At 53.7% G+C, this 24,432-nt stretch overlaps 7 protein-coding genes across 24 annotated transcripts in view; 1 reads left to right on the top strand and 6 right to left on the bottom strand.

Moving 5' to 3' along the window:
- LOC106045176 (ubiquitin-associated protein 2) overlaps positions 1–24,432 on the top strand; it is a 128,646-nt gene that overhangs the window by 66,517 nt on the left and 37,697 nt on the right. For 15 of the 18 annotated variants that reach the window (XM_066988562.1, XM_066988563.1, XM_066988567.1 and 12 more), the window contains 3 exons: positions 1,173–1,368; positions 2,621–2,712; positions 3,574–3,624. In XM_066988562.1, coding sequence (XP_066844663.1) covers positions 1,173–1,368; positions 2,621–2,712; positions 3,574–3,624 — 339 coding nt within the window. The remainder of the gene's footprint in view (positions 1–1,172; positions 1,369–2,620; positions 2,713–3,573; positions 3,625–24,432) is intronic. The other 3 variants (XM_066988555.1, XM_066988557.1, XM_013195549.3) reach the window with 1 other exon arrangement.
- LOC136789088 (interferon) lies at positions 6,193–6,927 on the bottom strand. Its single transcript, XM_066988577.1, has one exon. It carries the CDS (start codon positions 6,766–6,768, stop codon positions 6,193–6,195), a length of 576 nt encoding a protein of 191 aa, XP_066844678.1. The 5' UTR covers positions 6,769–6,927.
- LOC125180135 (interferon) lies at positions 9,722–11,206 on the bottom strand. The gene has a single exon (XM_066988217.1). The coding sequence runs from the start codon at positions 10,295–10,297 to the stop codon at positions 9,722–9,724; it is 576 nt and encodes a 191-aa protein (XP_066844318.1). The 5' UTR covers positions 10,298–11,206.
- On the bottom strand, positions 12,428–13,438 carry LOC136788988 (interferon-like). Its single transcript, XM_066988218.1, has one exon. The coding sequence runs from the start codon at positions 13,001–13,003 to the stop codon at positions 12,428–12,430; it is 576 nt and encodes a 191-aa protein (XP_066844319.1). The 5' UTR covers positions 13,004–13,438.
- On the bottom strand, positions 16,121–16,855 carry LOC136788999 (interferon). The gene has a single exon (XM_066988231.1). It carries the CDS (start codon positions 16,694–16,696, stop codon positions 16,121–16,123), a length of 576 nt encoding a protein of 191 aa, XP_066844332.1. The 5' UTR covers positions 16,697–16,855.
- LOC136788998 (interferon) lies at positions 18,764–19,686 on the bottom strand. The gene has a single exon (XM_066988230.1). It carries the CDS (start codon positions 19,337–19,339, stop codon positions 18,764–18,766), a length of 576 nt encoding a protein of 191 aa, XP_066844331.1. The 5' UTR covers positions 19,340–19,686.
- LOC136788957 (interferon) lies at positions 22,630–23,325 on the bottom strand. The gene has a single exon (XM_066988136.1). It carries the CDS (start codon positions 23,203–23,205, stop codon positions 22,630–22,632), a length of 576 nt encoding a protein of 191 aa, XP_066844237.1. The 5' UTR covers positions 23,206–23,325.

Raw genomic sequence — 24,432 nt, 5'->3', positions numbered from 1 at the left:
ACACCAGGAACTGAGACAAGAGGTTTATCTCAGGAGAGAAGGAATGCTAGCCCTCTAGTGGTAAAAAGGTAGTCATTACTACTTGTGATTTGTGCTAGATCAAGAATTAAATATTAGAGACTGGCCAGTCGTACAGCTGCAGAGAAAATTTTTGTGCCAGGAAGGGGAGATGGAGTAAAGAGAATTTCTTGCAGCAAGTGTGTTAAAAATAGAATTGGCTGTCTGAAACTTCTTCAAAAGGTGGGGTGTTAGCAATCTATACTGGAGAAGTTAGCAGGCCAAGTGTGGGGTGATGGAATGATATGTATCATGACAATTGCTTCATGACAGATGATACTGGAGCTTACCATGTGACGTTGTTGTCATGTGAGTAATTCATTTGAGTGAGGCAAATGGTATTGAATACAGTGCTGTAGGTGAGCTTACACAAATGGAAGCCAGGCACTGCTTTATTCTGTGATAGTGTACTTCTGTACAGTCCCAGTTAGGGTGTGCCAATAGGCTTCTGCTCTTCTTTATTCGTGTATTTTAGTTTGTAATGCTTCATCCTGACTGAACTTGAAAATTCACATTTAGGCAAATGTCCTTCTTCCCTGTCGTGGGAGCTGTTTTAGCTTCTGTGTATTGATGACACTTTTGCAAGTGTGATCAACTTTTACAGTAAAGGCACTGTATTGCGCTGGATTCAAACCAGGAACTCCTTTATACCCATGTGTTCCTGTAACATATCTGATCTGTGGTGGTTTACCATGTTGAATTTGTTCTGGGGCATTGCAGTTTTAATATTTTAAATTCCACAAAGTGCAATGAGGAAATGACAATAGCAGTGTCCTGTATTCTGGAAAAAACAGTCTTTTGGTATATAATAAGTACTAGCTTAAATGAGTAGACAGTCAAAGGGCAAAAAATGATGCAATGGAAGGATGTTTGAGTTTTTGCGATACAATTCCATGATGATACAGCTGCTTAATTTAAACTTTCATGTAATTTTCTTTGAATACTTAAAAATGACAAGCATGCGACTTAGTTGCTTGCTTGGTACATAAGTAATGCATATACTATTAAACATTCTCTTGCATGAGCTGCTGTTACTTAAAAGATTTTTTTTCCACAGCATCTTCCACTGTGGTTTACTTGCTCTGTGATCCTCATTCTTTTTGTCTCCTTTCTAGCACACTAGTGTTGAGAACACAACTTCGCTCCAGCCCTCAACAACTTTTTCAACTGCTTCAACCTCAGCCACTAGCACCACCTCTTCGGTTGTCAGCATGGCAAGCAGTATGAACACTACAAACAGCCTTGGCCTGAGCGTTACCAGTGTTTCTATACCAGCTGCTACCACTCGGGCAGCTCCCTTAGTGTCTTCAGGTTCGCAATATTAACAGATCACGTGGATAGACAGAGGACTACAGTCTGCAGGGCTGTCAGTTGAGCATCTCACCAGCAATAACTACGCTAAGAAATCCACACTCTTGACTAGCGTTTTCAGCATGCTTTACTTGCTGGCTTTTAAAATAAAGTTGCCTGCTTTTGTGTATTTGAAGTATTTGTTAGGGTGTGATGTGGCGTTTATATAGCACATTCTATCCCCAAAAAGCTTTATAAATAGACACCAGAGCAGTTCTCGCTTCAAGTTTTGGACTAGGAGACTTGTCCAGTTTGTATTCCAGTTTGTGATCTGCTCTTGGCTGTCAGTTCACGTTAGCTTTCCTTTCAGTCTTCTCTGTGACTTGAATTCATTTGGCAGTATCAAAGTACACTGCAGTGTCCTCATTATCATGTGTCACATACCTACTGCCACATCTGCAGAGAGGAAAAAAGCTGTCTGATGTGTGGGATATTCCACAGCAATAATCGCTTCTTCCAAAGTATCCACTGACAGAGAAGGTGGGGAGACTTCTTTGACTGAAGTGGAAGCAATGCTATATTTCTCTGTTGCTCTTCTAATCAATGTAACCTGCTAAAAGGAAATTCTGTGGAGGGAAGTGAATGATGTAAATATTAAGATCAAACTTAAATACATGAGAATTTTTCATTTCCTATTCCCATTCTTTGTAAATGAAGCATCTGACTGGCCAAAATGCCTTTTTACCCTTCTGCTTCCTAGCTCTGCTTCATAGAGGCACCTGAGGCTGTCTCAATCTTCTTTATTTTCCCAAATGCAATAAGTAACCCACAAAAAGTATACTGGCAATATTTAGTGCTTTCTGGTCTGTTGCTGACAGCAAGGGGAAAATGTGTTGACAGGACAGAAAATGAAAGAAAATGATTTGCACTCAGATCAAGACCAATGCCTATGTTTTACCTTCAGGAGGGGACCAAGGAAGGAAGTTCCTGTAATTCCTATAATCCACTCAAAGTAAACGACAGAATCGGACTGTTTTCTGCAGGGACTGTTTTCAATTTGACGTAGTCTGTGCTTTCCCTTCCTTTAGATATGGTTCAACTTTTCAGGCTATTTTGAGCATTTTCATCAGTTAGCACTAAATTTTTCTGTGTAGTTCTGTTCTTTAAAAGCCATGATAGTGCAGCTGCCAGGGCTCGTGAGCTATGTTGTCTCGGTGCTGAAGCCTTTTCTTTTCTAAAGGCTTGTTAAAGCGTCTGTATTTTGGTTCTACAGGCAAAGCTCCCCCAAACCTACCCCAAGGTGTACCGCCCTTGTTGCATAACCAGTATATTGTGGGACCTGGAGGACTTCTGCCTGCCTACCCAGTAAGCAATTTAATTGTACCTGTCCTTGTTTACTTAAACCTTGGTGCAAGTGGGCCCTCCAGACCTGCTGCTGTCTATGCCAAGGCATTTGTGTTGTCATGTATTGCACTTGGAATTCTTCTTCCAAATGCTGAAGAAATGCAGTCTATTCAGTGGGAGTTCGCTGTTCACAGAAAATTTCAGAATTGGTGTGGCTGCTGTCAAAGCTGAGCATGTCTTCTGTTACGGTTTTTGGTGGTATAAAGTTTTAGGCCTTTCCATTAAATTTAGACTTATTCAGGTTTGTGTTACTGGAATAGACTCACTGTATTGTTGGTTGAGCTGTGCCATGTGTTCTGTCTGTCATTGCTTGAAAGGTTGCACGGAGATTTTTGATGTCTGACCAGGATCAACATCTCATTATCTAATTTTTGAATCGGAAACTGTTCTAACTGCTTTTCTTATTACATTGAATGTGAGGGATGAGTTGTAGTTTGCTTGATAATCTACTCATTATGTCTTTAATCATCATATTCTTGGAAAGAATAATTGCAGAAAAGACTTGCTTTTACTCCCAAATCTGAATGCCCAGTAGATCTTTATTAATTCATGAATGATACATCTGTAAAAACAGTATTGAAGACTGGACAGTCAAGCTCTCTTCAGAGAACTGCTATCACCCGAAAACAATATTAGAGTGACAAGCCATTTTAAGCTTTACTAGCCTTACAATTCTACAGTGCTTCATGATTACTAAATACAACATATAGCCATACACCTTTAACATAGGCTTTTCCCGGAGCAAACTGTGTTTAAAGCCCCAAATTTGTCAGCATCAGAGAAAAGTGTTATAATGATGTTGTATTTTTATCTGTCTTCAAGCAGATTTATGGTTATGATGATCTCCAGATGCTTCAATCCAGGCTGCCAATGGTAAGTAAATAGCTTGGTTTATTTCATTTTAAGCAAGTTATCTTCATTATTGATCCTCTGTCCAACACAAATTGCTTTGCTCAGTGGTGATTAAGAGCTTATCCTTATGTTCTGTTTTTTGAATATCCACAAACAGTTTCTTTAGGTGATGTAAATGGGTATAGAGCGATTGTTACATTTGTCCATCTGCAAACTCTGTCTTTTCAAATCTGAAATCTGAGCATGAGCTTCTTTCTTAGCAAGGGGTGGGCTTGAACAGCAAGGTGTTGTACATAAATTGACAGCCACTGGGTACATCTAGCAGGTTGTTGAAACTATTAAAGCTGGAGTTCTTTGCATGCATTGTGGCAACAAATGCATCAGCAGGTAAGCTGCAGGAGAGGAAGCACATGATTTTCTTACTTAGCTGAATCCAGAATATAAATGACATATGAGAGAAACTGGAATCATAGGTAGTTAAATTCACAAGGAACCTCACCCTCAATGCAGAAAGGTGAGGAGTTGTTTCCTCCCACCCCAAAACTCGGGCAGAGAACTCAGAAAGGTTGGTAGTATGTAACTAAGAAAAGTCGAAGGATACATTGATGCACTGTATCCATAAAGGCAAAACTGGAGCAATGAGCAGTGATCTGGAAAGAGGTATTATTGGATGAAGGCTGTATTTAAGCAAGTCAGTATGAAGTTGTCCATGTGGAATCTGGAGGTTAGCCAAATGGAGTACAGGGATGTACCAGACAAAACCCCGTCTGTCTGCTCATCATCAAATCAAAGGAAGAGTAGGCCACAAGTGATAATGTGGTTAAGATTTGAAAATGTTCTATGCAACCAAAAACCACTTAAGAAAAATGTTGCAAAAGAACCAGTCTGACAGATAACTGAATTGAGTTAGGAGAAAAAATATGGATGATATCTAATAATTAATACTAAACTGGGGGGGAAGTATTGCCAGAAGAAATAAAAAGTGAGACCCAAAATAAAGTATCTGGTAATGAAAAACAGGTGGAATATTTTCTGTAATGGGCAAATCAAGGCTATGGAAAATGTAGTAGTACTTAGCTTCAGAAGAAGCTTCATACCTGTCAGACAATTAAAGTGGAAAACTGACCTTTATGTTATTTGTAAGTTGTCCATATATTCAGCAGAAGACCTTAAATTTAGGTCTAATATAAATAGCACACAATGATTTGGAAATAAGTGATGAAGGTTTCTGAAAATCTTTTGTATGAGGATGTCTTACTTTCCAGTAAAAGTTTTTTGAAACCCAAGAAAGTTGCAGTGAGGGCAGATAAAGCCATACTGAGATAAAAGGAAAGACCTAGCTAAATGAAGACCTGGCAGCTTGATATCATGTCAGGACAAAGTTGTGGGATGGCTGGAAAAATGCAGTAGATGTGTCACACAAATTGAGGTGAAGCTATTAAAAACAAGTAAGAAATACTATAATGAGTTAGGGAAATGACAGTATTGGTATTAAAATAAGAACATGCTTTGAACATTAGTTCAAAGCAGCTGAGCCCAGCTGCCAGCATGGGCTTGGTGGGGGAGAATAAGGCTTGTGTGGGGCTGTGAAGGTACATCTGCCTGTAACCGTTCTGTGCTGGACCTGTTAAAAATGTGACTTCCATAAAATATTTTAGAAATACTATTATTTTTCCTGTTACCTGTTTACTTTTGTTTATAAATAAACTTAGGCAAATAGATGAATATGCAACGGACTTGTAGGGTCTTAAGGCAGTTCTTCACAGGGGTTCAGCCAGTTGACAGACTTGAGTGAACGACCTGCAAGTTCGTGCAGTGCAGCAAGTAGCATGGATACATGGTGTACAGCAGGGTGTTGTGGTCGCTGAAGCTGTCGAGGTTGTGACAAGGGAGTGCGTCATGCCCGTGAGCGTGCAGTGTGCGTGGTCAGGCGCGAAGGCCACGTTGATCCTGGGCCGTGTGGGTGGGAGAGCGGTCAGCGGGCTGTGAAGGGGCTGGTTGGCTGAGGAGCGGTGTGCCTGGCGAGGTCATCAGCGGTGTGGTGGAGGGAGGGGTTTGTGGTCGCTGAAGCTGTGGAGGTGGTAGGAGAGGAGTGGAGCGAGAGCGAGCTGTGCATGCTGATGGAGGCTGAGAGAAGGAGAGAGGTGCTGGGTGCGTGGGGGTGGTAGCTGCGAGGGTGTGCGTGGGGAGAGAGAGAGAGAGGGGCTGTTGGCAGAGGTGCCCCGGGACGGGACGGGAGAGGGGTGATGGAGACGAGTTTGGTTGGTGGGGTTGTCCCGAGGTGGTTGAGTGGAAGCGCCTGAGCACTTGAGGGCTAAGCAGAAGTGTAAGGCTGGAGATGAGGGCATTATCCAGATGCCCTCAGGCCAGCGAGAGGGATGCTCTGGGACTGGTCAGGTTCTTACAAAAGGTCTTTATTTCCTTTGCATAAATAGTTAATAAATAGACGACAAGCTTGGTTGAAATAAATAGTTAAATAAGGAGGCGGTGGGTGGTGGTGGTCTGTGGGCTCTGGTCAGTTCTTGTCAGCGCCCCAGTGTGGTGGGCGAAGGGAGGCGTGAGGGCAGAGGTGCGCGTGTGGGGCTCCTCTTAGCGCATGGCGCGGGTGAGGCGGTGGATGCGCTGGAAGCAGGCGTGAGCCTCGAGGCGGACGTGGTCCCAGGCGCAGGGGCTGTAGGTGTGGTTCTGGAGGAAGTGTTGGATGCAGCCGAAGTACTTGTTGATGCCGAGGTGAAGGTTGCGGGGCCCTCGCCTGTGGAAGCGCGTGGCGTCGGCTGGGAAGCAGCGCTCGAGGTGGTGGATGTGGTGCTGGAGCTGGTTGAGGAGGTCGTGGCGTGCGGTGTGGAGCCAGTGCGCGGGGGTGCTGGGGCTGCTGAGGGTGTCGAAGAGGTGCTGGAGGAGGTGGAGGGCGGCGTGTGCGGCTTGCTGTGTGTCGTTGGTGTCCAGGAGGGTGTCCGGGAAGGAGCAAGGCGCGTGTTGGTGCGGGCAGGGCTGCGTGGGGCTGGGAGCCATGTCGCGGAGGAGCTGGAGGCTGTCCCAGGGGAAGGCGCTGTCGTGGAGGCGCAGGGGGCTGCAGGAGAAGGCGTCGGCGGGAGGCGTGAGGAGGAGCAGGAGCGCCAGGGCGCTGTGGATGGCTGTTGGTGGTGGGGCTGCGGGCCCAGGCATGGTGGGTGTTGGGTCGCGCTGGGCAGGAGCCTGTTGGGGCTGGGTGGTGGTGCGGGTGGTGGCAGTGCTCGGGGTGCTGCCGTGTGTCGGGCTTTATGCGGTGCGGCATCTCTCTTTCCCTTCGTCGCTTTCTGGTTGGTGAGAGTTTCCGGCTGTGGTTTTCAGTTTTGGTGGTTGTGGTTGTGGTGTGTGGGGAAGTGCGTTGTTGGGGTGGCCCTGAGCGTGGTGCGGGTGCTGGAGGTCCTTGGCTGGTGTTTTGGCTGGTGTTTTTTGGGGGTATTGGGAGGCGGGGGATGCGAAAGTGGTGGGGAGAAGGTGCTGCGGAAGGTGTGCCGCAGATGTGCTTCTTTTTTCTATTTCTGGTTTCTATTTTGGCCTGTAGGGGGATGTTTTTGTCGTAGCTTCATTGAAATTTCTCTTTCTGCCCAAGTCCACTTTCGCTATGCAATCCCGTAGCGTTAGGTTGTCGTCTTTGTACTATTAATGTGTTGCGTGTGTTTTCCCTTGTATGTGTTGATGTTTCTGATCTGGATAGGTTGGAGAGCTGGGCGATCAGCAACCGCATGAAGTTCAATAAGAGCAAGTGCTGGGTCCTGCACCTGGGACGGGGAAACCCTGGCTGCACGTACAGACTGGGCGATGAGACGCTGGAGAGCAGCCTAGAAGAGAGGGATCTGGGGGTCGTGGTAGACAGCAAGTTGAATATGAGCCAGCAGTGTGCCCTGGCGGCCAGGAGGGCCAACCGTGTCCTGGGGTGCATCAAGCACGGCATCGCTAGTAGGTCAAGGGAGGTGATTGTCCCGCTCTACTCTGCGCTGGTGCGGCCTCACCTCGAGTACTGTGTGCAGTTCTGGGCACCACAGTATAAAAAGGACATGAAACTGTTGGAGAGTGTACAGAGGAGGGCTACGAAGATGGTGAAAGGCCTGGAGGGGAAGACGTACGAGGAACGGCTGAGGTCACTGGGCCTGTTCAGCCTGGAGAAGAGGAGGCTGAGGGGAGACCTCATCACAGTCTACAACTTCCTCGTAAGGGGGTGTCGAGAGGCAGGAGACCTTTTCTCCATTAACACCAGTGACAGGACCCGCGGGAACGGGGTTAAGCTGAGGCAGGGGAAATTTAGGCTCAACATCAGGAGGGGGTTCTTCACAGAGAGGGTGGTTGCACACTGGAACAGGCTCCCCAGGGAAGTGGTCACTGCACCGAGCCTGTCTGAATTTAAGAAGAGATTGGATCTGAACTTTTGGGTAGACCTGTGCGGTATCAAGAGTTGGACTTGATGATCCTTAAGGGTCCCTTCCAACTCAGGATATTCTATGATTCTATGATTCTATTTGTGTTTTCCAAGGATTGCGAAGCGATGTTCTTCGAAGGAGCCTTAGGGAGGTGTCTGTCCCCATTGCTTCGTGGTGGTTGTTTGAGAGGAGATGGGTGTGGGTGTAGGTCCTCGGTCCCTGAATGTCTCTGTATGAGGAGCTCCTAGAGGCTTAAGCGTTTGAAGCTGCTGTGAGCATTTAGGACAGGTGTTTGCTTTGGGCAAAAGGAAGAAGGGGGGTTTTTCTTTTTGCGAGTTGGGTGTGTGTTGCCATTCGCATGGCCTCAGGCACCAAGTCTTGTGGTTGTTGCTTTCTGTTCCTTGTGAGCCGTGGCACGTGGAGAGAAGGTATAGTGCCCATCAGCTGTTTGTATGGCAAGGGTGTTGTTTCTGGGATGGCCTGAGCCCTGTTCCCTTTGTTATTTCTCTCACGTGGGAAGAGGTGAAGGAGGAGGCTTCCTGAGATCCTAGAATTTTTGGATGGTTGGGGTTAGAAAGGACCTTAAAGGTCACCCGGTCCCAACCCACTGCCATGGTCTGGGGCACCTCCCTCCAGACCTGGTGGCGAAAACGCCATCCAGCCTGGACTTGAGCACTGCCAGGGACGGGGCATTCCCAGCTTCTTTGGGCAGCGTGTGCCGGTGCCTCAGCAGCGTTATAGTAAAGGATTTCTTTGGAAAGTGTAACGTAAATGTATCCTCTTTTAGTGGAAAGCCATTATCTGGTGTCCTCTCCCTCCACCGTCACAGAGTGAGTCCCTCCCCACCTTTCTCTTAGGTTCCCCCTAGTTACGGGAAGGTCACTAGCAGGTCTGTATGTGCCATGGCTGTGGGAGGGGGGTCTGTATGTGCCATGGCTGTGGGAGGGGGGTCTGTATGTGCCATGGCTGTGGGAGGGGGGTCTGTATGTGCCATGGCTGTGGGAGGGGGGTCTGTATGTGCCATGGCTGTGGGAGGGGGGTCTGTATGTGCCATGGCTGTGGGAGGGGGGTCTGTATGTGCCATGGCTGATGTGGGAGGTCCGTGGCAGGACCTTGCACATTTTGCCCTATGGCTCGTCGTTGTTGTTCAAAGAGCAGGAGGAAGGGAGCTGTTGTCCAAATCTGCGGCCCCGGGAAAGGTATCTGAAGTGAAGAGAATACGAAGTATTTGTGTCTGTCGTCTGGCTCTTGAGTGAGCGACCCGCAGGTCCGAGTGATGCAGCAAGCAGCACGGGGACACGGTGTGCAGGAGGGTGCTGTGCCCCATCTGCAGAGCATGCAGCTGAACGCCGAGCGAGGTGGCACGTCTTTTTCTTTGGTGCTGCCTGAGCGTGGAGCAGTTGTGGAGGCCCTGGGGAAGAGGATTTGGGGCTGGCCCCCGCACGCTGGAGCAGCCTTCTGCTCCCACCCCACCCCGTGCCAGCCATGAGGGAGGGAGGGAAGGGGAGATGGCCCCGTGTTTGAGTCCTTGTGTGGGGCTCGGTGCGGTGGTTGTGTGTGGAGGTGGGCTGCCCCCTTGGGAGGTTCTGTACTGGTGAGACAAGAGCCACTTGGAGGAGGTTTGTAGAAAAGGAGAAGTTTATTTGCTTTCAATAAATAGTTGAATAAATAGATAAATAGGAGGCGGGAGGGAGGGAGGTGCGCGTGTGGGGCTCCTCTTAGCGCATGGCGCGGGTGAGGCGGTGGATGCGCTGGAAGCAGGCGTGAGCCTCGAGGCGGACGTGGTCCCAGGCGCAGGGGCTGTAGGTGTGGTTCTGGAGGAAGTGTTGGATGCAGCCGAAGTACTTGTTGATGCCGAGGTGAAGGTTGCGGGGCCCTCGCCTGTGGAAGCGCGTGGCGTCGGCTGGGAAGCAGCGCTCGAGGTGGTGGATGTGGTGCTGGAGCTGGTTGAGGAGGTCGTGGCGTGCGGTGTGGAGCCAGTGCGCGGGGGTGCTGGGGCTGCTGAGGGTGTCGAAGAGGTGCTGGAGGAGGTGGAGGGCGGCGTGTGCGGCTTGCTGTGTGTCGTTGGTGTCCAGGAGGGTGTCCGGGAAGGAGCAAGGCGCGTGTTGGTGCGGGCAGGGCTGCGTGGGGCTGGGAGCCATGTCGCGGAGGAGCTGGAGGCTGTCCCAGGGGAAGGCGCTGTCGTGGAGGCGCAGGGGGCTGCAGGAGAAGGCGTCGGCGGGAGGCGTGAGGAGGAGCAGGAGCGCCAGGGCGCTGTGGATGGCTGTTGGTGGTGGGGCTGCGGGCCCAGGCATGGTGGGTGTTGGGTCGCGCTGGGCAGGAGCCTGTTGGGGCTGGGTGGTGGTGCGGGTGGTGGCAGTGCTCGGGGTGCTGCCGTGTGTCGGGCTTTATGCGGTGCGGCATCTCTCTTTCCCTTCGTCGCTTTCTGGTTGGTGAGAGTTTCCGGCTGTGGTTTTCAGTTTTGGTGGTTGTGGTTGTGGTGTGTGGGGAAGTGCGTTGTTGGGGTGGCCCTGAGCGTGGTGCGGGTGCTGGAGGTCCTTGGCTGGTGTTTTGGCTGGTGTTTTTTGGGGGTATTGGGAGGCGGGGGATGTGAAAGTGGTGGGGAGAAGGTGCTGCGGAAGGTGTGCCGCAGATGTGCTTCTTTTTTCTATTTCTGGTTTCTATTTTGGCCTGTAGGGGGATGTTTTTGTCGTAGCTTCATTGAAATTTCTCTTTCTGCCCAAGTCCACTTTCGCTATGCAATCCCGTAGCGTTAGGTTGTCGTCTTTGTACTATTAATGTGTTGCGTGTGTTTTCCCTTGTATGTGTTGATGTTTCTATTTGTGTTTTCCAAGGATTGCGAAGCGATGTTCTTCGAAGGAGCCTAAGGGAGGTGTCTGGTGTCCCCATTGCTTCGTGGTGGTTGTTTGAGAGGAGATGGGTGTGGGTGTAGGTCCTCGGTCCCTGAATGTCTCTGTATGAGGAGCTCCTAGAGGCTTAAGCGTTTGAAGCTGCTGTGAGCGTGTAGGACAGGCGTTTGCTTTGGGAAAAAGGAAGAAGGGGGGTTTTTCTTTTTGCGAGTTGGGTGTGTGTTGCCATTCGCATGGCCTCAGGCACCAAGTCTTGTGGTTGTTGCTTTCTGTTCCTTGTGAGCCGTGGCACGTGGAGAGAAGGTATAGTGCCCATCAGCTGTTTGTATGGCAAGGGTGTTGTTTTTGGGATGGCCTGAGCCCTGTTCCCTTTGTTATTTCTCTCACGTGGGAAGAGGTGAAGGAGGAGGCTTCCTGAGATCCTAGAATTTTTGGATGGTTGGGGTTAGAAAGGACCTTAAAGGTCACCCGGTCCCAACCCACTGCCATGGTCTGGGGCACCTCCCTCCAGACCTGGTGCCGAAAACGCCATCCAGCCTGGACTTGAGCACTGCCAGGGACGGGGCATTCCCAGCTTCTTTGGGCAGCGTGTGCCGGTGCCTCAGCAGCGTTATAGTAAAGGATTTCTTTGGAAAGTGTAACGTAAATGTACCCTCTTTTAGTGGAAAGCCATTATCTGGCGTCCTCTCCCTCCACCCTCACAGAGTGAGTCCCTCCCCACCTTTCTCTTAGGTTCCCCCTAGTTACGGGAAGGTCACTAGCAGGTCTGTATGTGCCATGGCTGTGGGAGGGGGGTCTGTATGTGCCATGGCTGTGGGAGGGGGGTCTGTATGTGCCATGGCTGTGGGAGGGAGGTCTGTATGTGCCATGGCTGATGTGGGAGGGGGGTCTGTATGTGCCATGGCTGATGTGGGAGGGGGGTCTGTATGTGCCATGGCTGATGTGGGAGGTCCGTGGCAGGACCTTGCACATTTTGCCCTATGGCTCGTCGTTGGTGTTCAAAGAGCAGGAGGAAGGGAGCTGTTGTCCAAATCTGCGGCCCCGGGAAAGGTATCTGAAGTGAAGAGAATACGAAGTATTTGTGTCTGTCGTCTGGCTCTTGAGTGAGCGACCCGCAGGTCCGAGTGATGCAGCAAGCAGCACGGGGACACGGTGTGCAGGAGGGTGCTGTGCCCCATCTGCAGAGCATGCAGCTGAACGCCGAGCGAGGTGGCACGTCTTTTTCTTTGGTGCTGCCTGAGCGTGGAGCAGTTGTGGAGGCCCTGGGGAAGAGGATTTGGGGCTGGCCCCCGCACGCTGGAGCAGCCTTCTGCTCCCACCCCACCCCGTGCCAGCCCGAGCTGCCATGAGGGAGGGAGGGAAGGGGAGATGGCCCCGTGTTTGAGTCCTTGTGTGGGGCTCGGTGCGGTGGTTGTGTGTGGAGGTGGGCTGCCCCCTTGGGAGGTTCTGTACTGGTGAGACAAGAGCCACTGTTAAGGTTTGTAGAAAAGGTGAAGTTTATTTGTTTTCAATAAATAGTTGAATAAATAGATAAATAGGAGGCGTGAGGGCAGAGGTGCGCGTGTGGGGCTCCTCTTAGCGCATGGCGCGGGTGAGGCGGTGGATGCGCTGGAAGCAGGCGTGAGCCTCGAGGCGGACGTGGTCCCAGGCGCAGGGGCTGTAGGTGTGGTTCTGGAGGAAGTGTTGGATGCAGCCGAAGTACTTGTTGATGCCGAGGTGAAGGTTGCGGGGCCCTCGCCTGTGGAAGCGCGTGGCGTCGGCTGGGAAGCAGCGCTCGAGGTGGTGGATGTGGTGCTGGAGCTGGTTGAGGAGGTCGTGGCGTGCGGCGTGGAGCCAGTGCGCGGGGGTGCTGGGGCTGCTGAGGGTGTCGAAGAGGTGCTGGAGGAGGTGGAGGGCGGCGTGTGCGGCTTGCTGTGTGTCGTTGGTGTCCAGGAGGGTGTCCGGGAAGGAGCAAGGCGCGTGTTGGTGCGGGCAGGGCTGCGTGGGGCTGGGAGCCATGTCGCGGAGGAGCTGGAGGCTGTCCCAGGGGAAGGCGCTGTCGTGGAGGCGCAGGGGGCTGCAGGAGAAGGCGTCGGCGGGAGGCGTGAGGAGGAGCAGGAGCGCCAGGGCGCTGTGGATGGCTGTTGGTGGTGGGGCTGCGGGCCCAGGCATGGTGGGTGTTGGGTCGCGCTGGGCAGGAGCCTGTTGGGGCTGGGTGGTGGTGCGGGTGGTGGCAGTGCTCGGGGTGCTGCCGTGTGTCGGGCTTTATGCGGTGCGGCATCTCTCTTTCCCTTCGTCGCTTTCTGGTTGGTGAGAGTTTCCGGCTGTGGTTTTCAGTTTTGGTGGTTGTGGTTGTGGTGTGTGGGGAAGTGCGTTGTTGGGGTGGCCCTGAGCGTGGTGCGGGTGCTGGAGGTCCTTGGCTGGTGTTTTGGCTGGTGTTTTTTGGGGGTATTGGGAGGCGGGGGATGTGAAAGTGGTGGGGAGAAGGTGCTGCGGAAGGTGTGCCGCAGATGTGCTTCTTTTTTCTATTTCTGGTTTCTATTTTGGCCTGTAGGGGGATGTTTTTGTCGTAGCTTCATTGAAATTTCTCTTTCTGCCCAAGTCCACTTTCGCTATGCAATCCCGTAGCGTTAGGTTGTCGTCTTTGTACTATTAATGTGTTGCGTGTGTTTTCCCTTGTATGTGTTGATGTTTCTGATCTGGATAGGTTGGAGAGCTGGGCGATCAGCAACCGCATGAAGTTCAATAAGAGCAAGTGCTGGGTCCTGCACCTGGGACGGGGAAACCCTGGCTGCACGTACAGACTGGGCGATGAGACGCTGGAGAGCAGCCTAGAAGAGAGGGATCTGGGGGTCGTGGTAGACAGCAAGTTGAATATGAGCCAGCAGTGTGCCCTGGCGGCCAGGAGGGCCAACCGTGTCCTGGGGTGCATCAAGCACGGCATCGCTAGTAGGTCAAGGGAGGTGATTGTCCCGCTCTACTCTGCGCTGGTGCAGCCTCACCTCGAGTACTGTGTGCAGTTCTGGGCACCACAGTATAAAAAGGACATGAAACTGTTGGAGAGTGTCCAGAGGTGGGCTACGAAGATGGTGAAAGGCCTGGAGGGGAAGACGTACGAGGAACGGCTGAGGTCACTGGGCCTGTTCAGCCTGGAGAAGAGGAGGCTGAGGGGAGACCTCATCACAGTCTACAACTTCCTCGTAAGGGGGTGTCGAGAGGCAGGAGACCTTTTCTCCATTAACACCAGTGACAGGACCCGCGGGAACGGGGTTAAGCTGAGGCAGGGGAAATTTAGGCTCGACATCAGGAGGGGGTTCTTCACAGAGAGGGTGGTTGCACACTGGAACAGGCTCCCCAGGGAAGTGGTCACTGCACCGAGCCTGTCTGAATTTAAGAAGAGATTGGATCTGAACTTTTGGGTAGACCTGTGCGGTATCAAGAGTTGGACTTGATGATCCTTAAGGGTCCCTTCCAACTCAGGATATTCTATGATTCTATGATTCTATTTGTGTTTTCCAAGGATTGCGAAGCGATGTTCTTCGAAGGAGCCTTAGGGAGGTGTCTGTCCCCATTGCTTCATGGTGGTTGTTTGAGAGGAGATGGGTGTGGGTGTAGGTCCTCGGTCCCTGAATGTCTCTGTATGAGGAGCTCCTAGAGGCTTAAGCGTTTGAAGCTGCTGTGAGCATTTAGGACAGGCGTTTGCTTTGGGCAAAAGGAAGAAGGGGGGTTTTTCTTTTTGCGAGTTGGGTGTGTGTTGCCATTCGCATGGCCTCAGGCACCAAGTCTTGTGGTTGTTGCTTTCTGTTCCTTGTGAGCCGTGGCACGTGGAGAGAAGGTATAGTGCCCATCAGCTGTTTGTATGGCAAGGGTGTTGTTTCTGGGATGGCCTGAGCCCTGTTCCCTTTGTTATTTCTCTCACGTGGGAAGAGGTGAAGGAGGAGGCTTCCTGAGATCCTAGAATTTTTGGATGGTTGGGGTTAGAAAGGACCTTAAAGGTCACCCGGTCCCAACCCACTGCCATGGTCTGGGGCACCTCCCTCCAGACCTGGTGCCGAAAACGCCATCCAGCCTGGACTTGAGCACTGCCAGGGACGGGGCATTCCCAGCTTCTTTGGGCAGCGTGTGCCGGTGCCTCAGCAGCGTTATAGTAAAGGATTTCTTTGGAAAGTGTAACGTAAATGTACCCTCTTTTAGTGGAAAGCCATTATCTGGTGTCCTCTCCCTCCACCGTCACAGAGTGAGTCCCTCCCCACCTTTCTCTTAGGTTCCCCCTAGTTACGGGAAGGTCACTAGCAGGTCTGTATGTGCCATGGCTGTGGGAGGGGGGTCTGTATGTGCCATGGCTGTGGGAGGGGGGTCTGTATGTGCCATGGCTGTGGGAGGGGGGTCTGTATGTGCCATGGCTGTGGGAGGGGGGTCTGTATGTGCCATGGCTGTGGGAGGGGGGTCTGTATGTGCCATGGCTGTGGGAGGGGGGTCTGTATGTGCCATGGCTGTGGGAGGGGGGTCTGTATGTGCCATGGCTGATGTGGGAGGGGGGTCTGTATGTGCCATGGCTGATGTGGGAGGGGGGTCTGTATGTGCCATGGCTGATGTGGGAGGGGGGTCTGTATGTGCCATGGCTGATGTGGGAGGGGGGTCTGTATGTGCCATGGCTGATGTGGGAGGTCCGTGGCAGGACCTTGCACATTTTGCCCTATGGCTCGTCGTTGTTGTTCAAAGAGCAGGAGGAAGGGAGCTGTTGTCCAAATCTGCGGCCCCGGGAAAGGTATCTGAAGTGAATACGAAGTATTTGTGTCTGTCGTCTGGCTCTTGAGTGAGCGACCCGCAGGTCCGAGTGATGCAGCAAGCAGCACGGGGACACGGTGTGCAGGAGGGTGCTGTGCCCCATCTGCAGAGCATGCAGCTGAACGCCGAGCGAGGTGGCACGTCTTTTTCTTTGGTGCTGCCTGAGCGTGGAGCAGTTGTGGAGGCCCTGGGGAAGAGGATTTGGGGCTGGCCCCCGCACGCTGGAGCAGCCTTCTGCTCCCACCCCACCCCGTGCCAGCCCGAGCTGCCATGAGGGAGGGAGGGAAGGGGAGATGGCCCCGTGTTTGAGTCCTTGTGTGGGGCTCGGTGCGGTGGTTGTGTGTGGAGGTGGGCTGCCCCCTTGGGAGGTTCTGTACTGGTGAGACAAGAGCCACTGTTAAGGTTTGTAGAAAAGGTGAAGTTTATTTGTTTTCAATAAATAGTTGAATAAATAGATAAATAGGAGGCGGGAGGGAGGGAGGTGCGCGTGTGGGGCTCCTCTTAGCGCATGGCGCGGGTGAGGCGGTGGATGCGCTGGAAGCAGGCGTGAGCCTCGAGGCGGACGTGGTCCCAGGCGCAGGGGCTGTAGGTGTGGTTCTGGAGGAAGTGTTGGATGCAGCCGAAGTACTTGTTGATGCCGAGGTGAAGGTTGCGGGGCCCTCGCCTGTGGAAGCGCGTGGCGTCGGCTGGGAAGCAGCGCTCGAGGTGGTGGATGTGGTGCTGGAGCTGGTTGAGGAGGTCGTGGCGTGCGGTGTGGAGCCAGTGCGCGGGGGTGCTGGGGCTGCTGAGGGTGTCGAAGAGGTGCTGGAGGAGGTGGAGGGCGGCGTGTGCGGCTTGCTGTGTGTCGTTGGTGTCCAGGAGGGTGTCCGGGAAGGAGCAAGGCGCGTGTTGGTGCGGGCAGGGCTGCGTGGGGCTGGGAGCCATGTCGCGGAGGAGCTGGAGGCTGTCCCAGGGGAAGGCGCTGTCGTGGAGGCGCAGGGGGCTGCAGGAGAAGGCGTCGGCGGGAGGCGTGAGGAGGAGCAGGAGCGCCAGGGCGCTGTGGATGGCTGTTGGTGGTGGGGCTGCGGGCCCAGGCATGGTGGGTGTTGGGTCGCGCTGGGCAGGAGCCTGTTGGGGCTGGGTGGTGGTGCGGGTGGTGGCAGTGCTCGGGGTGCTGCCGTGTGTCGGGCTTTATGCGGTGCGGCATCTCTCTTTCCCTTCGTCGCTTTCTGGTTGGTGAGAGTTTCCGGCTGTGGTTTTCAGTTTTGGTGGTTGTGGTTGTGGTGTGTGGGGAAGTGCGTTGTTGGGGTAGCCCTGAGCGTGGTGCGGGTGCTGGAGGTCCTTGGCTGGTGTTTTGGCTGGTGTTTTTTGGGGGTATTGGGAGGCGGGGGATGTGAAAGTGGTGGGGAGAAGGTGCTGCGGAAGGTGTGCCGCAGATGTGCTTCTTTTTTCTATTTCTGGTTTCTATTTTGGCCTGTAGGGGGATGTTTTTGTCGTAGCTTCATTGAAATTTCTCTTTCTGCCCAAGTCCACTTTCGCTATGCAATCCCGTAGCGTTAGGTTGTCGTCTTTGTACTATTAATGTGTTGCGTGTGTTTTCCCTTGTATGTGTTGATGTTTCTATTTGTGTTTTCCAAGGATTGCGAAGCGATGTTCTTCGAAGGAGCCTAAGGGAGGTGTCTGGTGTCCCCATTGCTTCGTGGTGGTTGTTTGAGAGGAGATGGGTGTGGGTGTAGGTCCTCGGTCCCTGAATGTCTCTGTATGAGGAGCTCCTAGAGGCTTAAGCGTTTGAAGCTGCTGTGAGCGTGTAGGACAGGCGTTTGCTTTGGGAAAAAGGAAGAAGGGGGGTTTTTCTTTTTGCGAGTTGGGTGTGTGTTGCCATTCGCATGGCCTCAGGCACCAAGTCTTGTGGTTGTTGCTTTCTGTTCCTTGTGAGCCGTGGCACGTGGAGAGAAGGTATAGTGCCCATCAGCTGTTTGTATGGCAAGGGTGTTGTTTTTGGGATGGCCTGAGCCCTGTTCCCTTTGTTATTTCTCTCACGTGGGAAGAGGTGAAGGAGGAGGCTTCCTGAGATCCTAGAATTTTTGGATGGTTGGGGTTAGAAAGGACCTTAAAGGTCACCCGGTCCCAACCCACTGCCATGGTCTGGGGCACCTCCCTCCAGACCTGGTGCCGAAAACGCCATGCAGCCTGGACTTGAGCACTGCCAGGGACGGGGCATTCCCAGCTTCTTTGGGCAGCGTGTGCCGGTGCCTCAGCAGCGTTATAGTAAAGGATTTCTTTGGAAAGTGTAACGTAAATGTACCCTCTTTTAGTGGAAAGCCATTATCTGGCGTCCTCTCCCTCCACCCTCACAGAGTGAGTCCCTCCCCACCTTTCTCTTAGGTTCCCCCTAGTTACGGGAAGGTCACTAGCAGGTCTGTATGTGCCATGGCTGTGGGAGGGGGGTCTGTATGTGCCATGGCTGTGGGAGGGAGGTCTGTATGTGCCATGGCTGATGTGGGAGGGGGGTCTGTATGTGCCATGGCTGATGTGGGAGGTCCGTGGCAGGACCTTGCACATTTTGCCCTATGGCTCGTCGTTGGTGTTCAAAGAGCAGGAGGAAGGGAGCTGTTGTCCAAATCTGCGGCCCCGGGAAAGGTATCTGAAGTGAAGAGAATACGAACTATTTGTGTCTGTCGTCTGGCTCTTGAGTGAGCGACCCGCAGGTCCGAGTGATGCAGCAAGCAGCACGGGGACACGGTGTGCAGGAGGGTGCTGTGCCCCATCTGCAGAGCATGCAGCTGAACGCCGAGCGAGGTGGCACGTCTTTTTCTTTGGTGCTGCCTGAGCGTGGAGCAGTTGTGGAGGCCCTGGGGAAGAGGATTTGGGGCTGGCCCCCGCACGCTGGAGCAGCCTTCTGCTCCCACCCCACCCCGTGCCAGCCCGAGCTGCCATGAGGGAGGGAGGGAAGGGGAGATGGCCCCGTGTTTGAGTCCTTGTGTGGGGCTCGGTGCGGTGGTTGTGTGTGGAGGTGGGCTGCCCCCTTGGGAGGTTCTGTACTGGTGAGACAAGAGCCACTGTTAAGGTTTGTAGAAAAGGTGAAGTTTATTTGTTTTCAATAAATAGTTGAATAAATAGATAAATAGGAGGCGTGAGGGCAGAGGTGCGCGTGTGGGGCTCCTCTTAGCGCATGGCGCGGGTGAGGCGGTGGATGCGCTGGAAGCAGGCGTGAGCCTCGAGGCGGACGTGGTCCCAGGCGCAGGGGCTGTAGGTGTGGTTCTGGAGGAAGTGTTGGATGCAGCCGAAGTACTTGTTGATGCCGAGGTGAAGGTTGCGGGGCCCTCGCCTGTGGAAGCGCGTGGCGTCGGCTGGGAAGCAGCGCTCGAGGTGGTGGATGTGGTGCTGGAGCTGGTTGAGGAGGTCGTGGCGTGCGGTGTGGAGCCAGTGCGCGGGGGTGCTGGGGCTGCTGAGGGTGTCGAAGAGGTGCTGGAGGAGGTGGAGGGCGGCGTGTGCGGCTTGCTGTGTGTCGTTGGTGTCCAGGAGGGTGTCCGGGAAGGAGCAAGGCGCGTGTTGGTGCGGGCAGGGCTGCGTGGGGCTGGGAGCCATGTCGCGGAGGAGCTGGAGGCTGTCCCAGGGGAAGGCGCTGTCGTGGAGGCGCAGGGGGCTGCAGGAGAAGGCGTCGGCGGGAGGCGTGAGGAGGAGCAGGAGCGCCAGGGCGCTGTGGATGGCTGTTGGTGGTGGGGCTGCGGGCCCAGGCATGGTGGGTGTTGGGTCGCGCTGGGCAGGAGCCTGTTGGGGCTGGGTGGTGGTGCGGGTGGTGGCAGTGCTCGGGGTGCTGCCGTGTGTCGGGCTTTATGCGGTGCGGCATCTCTCTTTCCCTTCGTCGCTTTCTGGTTGGTGAGAGTTTCCGGCTGTGGTTTTCAGTTTTGGTGGTTGTGGTTGTGGTGTGTGGGGAAGTGCGTTGTTGGGGTGGCCCTGAGCGTGGTGCGGGTGCTGGAGGTCCTTGGCTGGTGTTTTGGCTGGTGTTTTTTGGGGGTATTGGGAGGCGGGGGATGTGAAAGTGGTGGGGAGAAGGTGCTGCGGAAGGTGTGCCGCAGATGTGCTTCTTTTTTCTATTTCTGGTTTCTATTTTGGCCTGTAGGGGGATCTTTTTGTCGTAGCTTCATTGAAATTTCTCTTTCTGCCCAAGTCCACTTTCGCTATGCAATCCCGTAGCGTTAGGTTGTCGTCTTTGTACTATTAATGTGTTGCGTGTGTTTTCCCTTGTATGTGTTGATGTTTCTGATCTGGATAGGTTGGAGAGCTGGGCGATCAGCAACCGCATGAAGTTCAATAAGAGCAAGTGCTGGGTCCTGCACCTGGGACGGGGAAACCCTGGCTGCACGTACAGACTGGGCGATGAGACGCTGGAGAGCAGCCTAGAAGAGAGGGATCTGGGGGTCGTGGTAGACAGCAAGTTGAATATGAGCCAGCAGTGTGCCCTGGCGGCCAGGAGGGCCAACCGTGTCCTGGGGTGCATCAAGCACGGCATCGCTAGTAGGTCAAGGGAGGTGATTGTCCCGCTCTACTCTGCGCTGGTGCAGCCTCACCTCGAGTACTGTGTGCAGTTCTGGGCACCACAGTATAAAAAGGACATGAAACTGTTGGAGAGTGTCCAGAGGTGGGCTACGAAGATGGTGAAAGGCCTGGAGGGGAAGACGTACGAGGAACGGCTGAGGTCACTGGGCCTGTTCAGCCTGGAGAAGAGGAGGCTGAGGGGAGACCTCATCACAGTCTACAACTTCCTCGTAAGGGGGTGTCGAGAGGCAGGAGACCTTTTCTCCATTAACACCAGTGACAGGACCCGCGGGAACGGGGTTAAGCTGAGGCAGGGGAAATTTAGGCTCGACATCAGGAGGGGGTTCTTCACAGAGAGGGTGGTTGCACACTGGAACAGGCTCCCCAGGGAAGTGGTCACTGCACCGAGCCTGTCTGAATTTAAGAAGAGATTGGATCTGAACTTTTGGGTAGACCTGTGCGGTATCAAGAGTTGGACTTGATGATCCTTAAGGGTCCCTTCCAACTCAGGATATTCTATGATTCTATGATTCTATTTGTGTTTTCCAAGGATAGCGAAGCGATGTTCTTCGAAGGAGCCTTAGGGAGGTGTCTGTCCCCATTGCTTCATGGTGGTTGTTTGAGAGGAGATGGGTGTGGGTGTAGGTCCTCGGTCCCTGAATGTCTCTGTATGAGGAGCTCCTAGAGGCTTAAGCGTTTGAAGCTGCTGTGGGCATTTAGGACAGGCGTTTGCTTTGGGCAAAAGGAAGAAGGGGGGTTTTTCTTTTTGCGAGTTGGGTGTGTGTTGCCATTCGCATGGCCTCAGGCACCAAGTCTTGTGGTTGTTGCTTTCTGTTCCTTGTGAGCCGTGGCACGTGGAGAGAAGGTATAGTGCCCATCAGCTGTTTGTATGGCAAGGGTGTTGTTTCTGGGATGGCCTGAGCCCTGTTCCCTTTGTTATTTCTCTCACGTGGGAAGAGGTGAAGGAGGAGGCTTCCTGAGATCCTAGAATTTTTGGATGGTTGGGGTTAGAAAGGACCTTAAAGGTCACCCGGTCCCAACCCACTGCCATGGTCTGGGGCACCTCCCTCCAGACCTGGTGCCGAAAACGCCATCCAGCCTGGACTTGAGCACTGCCAGGGACGGGGCATTCCCAGCTTCTTTGGGCAGCGTGTGCCGGTGCCTCAGCAGCGTTATAGTAAAGGATTTCTTTGGAAAGTGTAACGTAAATGTACCCTCTTTTAGTGGAAAGCCATTATCTGGCGTCCTCTCCCTCCACCGTCACAGAGTGAGTCCCTCCCCACCTTTCTCTTAGGTTCCCCCTAGTTACGGGAAGGTCACTAGCAGGTCTGTATGTGCCATGGCTGTGGGAGGGGGGTCTGTATGTGCCATGGCTGTGGGAGGGGGGTCTGTATGTGCCATGGCTGTGGGAGGGGGGTCTGTATGTGCCATGGCTGTGGGAGGGGGGTCTGTATGCGCCATGGCTGATGTGGGAGGGGGGTCTGTATGTGCCATGGCTGATGTGGGAGGGGGGTCTGTATGTGCCATGGCTGATGTGGGAGGGGGGTCTGTATGTGCCATGGCTGATGTGGGAGGGGGGTCTGTATGTGCCATGGCTGATGTGGGAGGGGGGTCTGTATGTGCCATGGCTGATGTGGGAGGGGGGTCTGTATGTGCCATGGCTGATGTGGGAGGGGGGTCTGTATGTGCCATGGCTGATGTGGGAGGGGGGTCTGTATGTGCCATGGCTGATGTGGGAGGGGGGTCTGTATGTGCCATGGCTGATGTGGGAGGGGGGTCTGTATGTGCCATGGCTGATGTGGGAGGGGGGTCTGTATGTGCCATGGCTGATGTGGGAGGGGGGTCTGTATGTGCCATGGCTGATGTGGGAGGTCCGTGGCAGGACCTTGCACATTTTGCCCTATGGCTCGTCGTTGTTGTTCAAAGAGCAGGAGGAAGGGAGCTGTTGTCCAAATCTGCGGCCCCGGGAAAGGTATCTGAAGTGAATACGAACTATTTGTGTCTGTCGTCTGGCTCTTGAGTGAGCGACCCGCAGGTCCGAGTGATGCAGCAAGCAGCACGGGGACACGGTGTGCAGGAGGGTGCTGTGCCCCATCTGCAGAGCATGCAGCTGAACGCCGAGCGAGGTGGCACGTCTTTTTCTTTGGTGCTGCCTGAGCGTGGAGCAGTTGTGGAGGCCCTGGGGAAGAGGATTTGGGGCTGGCCCCCGCACGCTGGAGCAGCCTTCTGCTCCCACCCCACCCCGTGCCAGCCCGAGCTGCCATGAGGGAGGGAGGGAAGGGGAGATGGCCCCGTGTTTGAGTCCTTGTGTGGGGCTCGGTGCGGTGGTTGTGTGTGGAGGTGGGCTGCCCCCTTGGGAGGTTCTGTACTGGTGAGACAAGAGCCACTGTTAAGGTTTGTAGAAAAGGTGAAGTTTATTTGTTTTCAATAAATAGTTGAATAAATAGATAAATAGGAGGCGTGAGGGCAGAGGTGCGCGTGTGGGGCTCCTCTTAGCGCATGGCGCGGGTGAGGCGGTGGATGCGCTGGAAGCAGGCGTGAGCCTCGAGGCGGACGTGGTCCCAGGCGCAGGGGCTGTAGGTGTGGTTCTGGAGGAAGTGTTGGATGCAGCCGAAGTACTTGTTGATGCCGAGGTGAAGGTTGCGGGGCCCTCGCCTGTGGAAGCGCGTGGCGTCGGCTGGGAAGCAGCGCTCGAGGTGGTGGATGTGGTGCTGGAGCTGGTTGAGGAGGTCGTGGCGTGCGGTGTGGAGCCAGTGCGCGGGGGTGCTGGGGCTGCTGAGGGTGTCGAAGAGGTGCTGGAGGAGGTGGAGGGCGGCGTGTGCGGCTTGCTGTGTGTCGTTGGTGTCCAGGAGGGTGTCCGGGAAGGAGCAAGGCGCGTGTTGGTGCGGGCAGGGCTGCGTGGGGCTGGGAGCCATGTCGCGGAGGAGCTGGAGGCTGTCCCAGGGGAAGGCGCTGTCGTGGAGGCGCAGGGGGCTGCAGGAGAAGGCGTCGGCGGGAGGCGTGAGGAGGAGCAGGAGCGCCAGGGCGCTGTGGATGGCTGTTGGTGGTGGGGCTGCGGGCCCAGGCATGGTGGGTGTTGGGTCGCGCTGGGCAGGAGCCTGTTGGGGCTGGGTGGTGGTGCGGGTGGTGGCAGTGCTCGGGGTGCTGCCGTGTGTCGGGCTTTATGCGGTGCGGCATCTCTCTTTCCCTTCGTCGCTTTCTGGCTGGTGAGAGTTTCCGGCTGTGGTTTTCAGTTTTGGTGGTTGTGGTTGTGGTGTGTGGGGAAGTGCGTTGTTGGGGTGGCCCTGAGCGTGGTGCGGGTGCTGGAGGTACTTGGCTGGTGTTTTTTGTTGAGGTGGTGGGTAATCTGTCCTTAGTGTTTGTGTGGGGGATGTGAAAGTGGTGGGAAGAGGGTGCTGGCGCAGCTGTGTTGCGGATGTGCTTTTCTTTGTGTTTCCCTTTTGGCCTTGAGGGAGAGTAGTTGAGTACTCCCCAAGATCGCTCTTCCTCCCTAGGTCCGCTTTCCCTATGTCATGCCGTAGTGTTGGGTCTGGGTTTTTTCTTTGTGGTCTTATTTTGCCTGTCTGTTGCATTTTACTTTCAGCGCAGTCGTTCGTGGCAGGTTTAGAGGTGTTTCTGGAGGCAGGGGTGTTGTGAGCTGCTCGGTCCTACTGCGGTTCTGTGGTCAGGTATCGTTGGAGGAGATGTGTCCCTCGTCTTCCTGTGCTTTGAATGTCTGTCTGGATGGAGCTTCCCAAAGCTTGTCTGCTGCTTGTCCCTGTGTCGGATCAGCTGTGTCTTGGGTTTGTGTGCGTTTTGGTTTTGGATGAAGAGGAACTTTATGGTAGCGTTTCCTGCAAATGAAGGGACCCCCAAGGGTCATGGAATCATTGAGTTTGGGGAAGACGTCTAAGATCATCTAGTTGAACCATTAATCTTGAATTAGAGTCCAGCAGTAACGCTTGGCATTACGTCCTGAATGTACGCGTTTCTTGAAGATCTCCAGGGATACTGACTCAACCATTTTGCCGGACAGCCTATCCCAATGCTGCCCAACCGTTTCAGTCATGAAATTTCTCCTTGTCTCCAAGCTAGACCTCTGCTGGTGAACCGTAAGGCCCTTTTCCCTCTTAGTGCTGTGGAGAAGAGCCCCGTTCTCCACCTTGCAACGCAACGTCCCTTAAGTTATTTGTGAAGTACAGCAAGGTCTCCCCTGAGCCCTCTTTCGTACAAGGGGGGGTGGGACACAGTGTCCCTGTGCCCCCCTCGTAAGACTTGTTGTCTAGACCGTTCCCTAGCATTGTTGCGCTAACTCA

Source organism: Anser cygnoides, chromosome Z, assembly GCF_040182565.1.
Source record: "Anser cygnoides isolate HZ-2024a breed goose chromosome Z, Taihu_goose_T2T_genome, whole genome shotgun sequence".
NCBI classification, from domain to species: Eukaryota; Metazoa; Chordata; class Aves; order Anseriformes; family Anatidae; genus Anser; species Anser cygnoides.
The sequence above is the reverse complement of the archived record's forward strand: the minus strand, read 5'-3'. Positions and strand labels throughout refer to the sequence as shown.

Bases quoted from the DNA above. Each gene is read 5' to 3' on its own strand.
- LOC136789088 (XM_066988577.1), bottom strand. From the start codon at position 6,768: ATGCCTGGGCCCGCAGCCCCACCACCAACAGCCATCCACAGCGCCCTG.
- LOC125180135 (XM_066988217.1), bottom strand. From the start codon at position 10,297: ATGCCTGGGCCCGCAGCCCCACCACCAACAGCCATCCACAGCGCCCTG.
- LOC136788988 (XM_066988218.1), bottom strand. From the start codon at position 13,003: ATGCCTGGGCCCGCAGCCCCACCACCAACAGCCATCCACAGCGCCCTG.
- LOC136788999 (XM_066988231.1), bottom strand. From the start codon at position 16,696: ATGCCTGGGCCCGCAGCCCCACCACCAACAGCCATCCACAGCGCCCTG.
- LOC136788998 (XM_066988230.1), bottom strand. From the start codon at position 19,339: ATGCCTGGGCCCGCAGCCCCACCACCAACAGCCATCCACAGCGCCCTG.
- LOC136788957 (XM_066988136.1), bottom strand. From the start codon at position 23,205: ATGCCTGGGCCCGCAGCCCCACCACCAACAGCCATCCACAGCGCCCTG.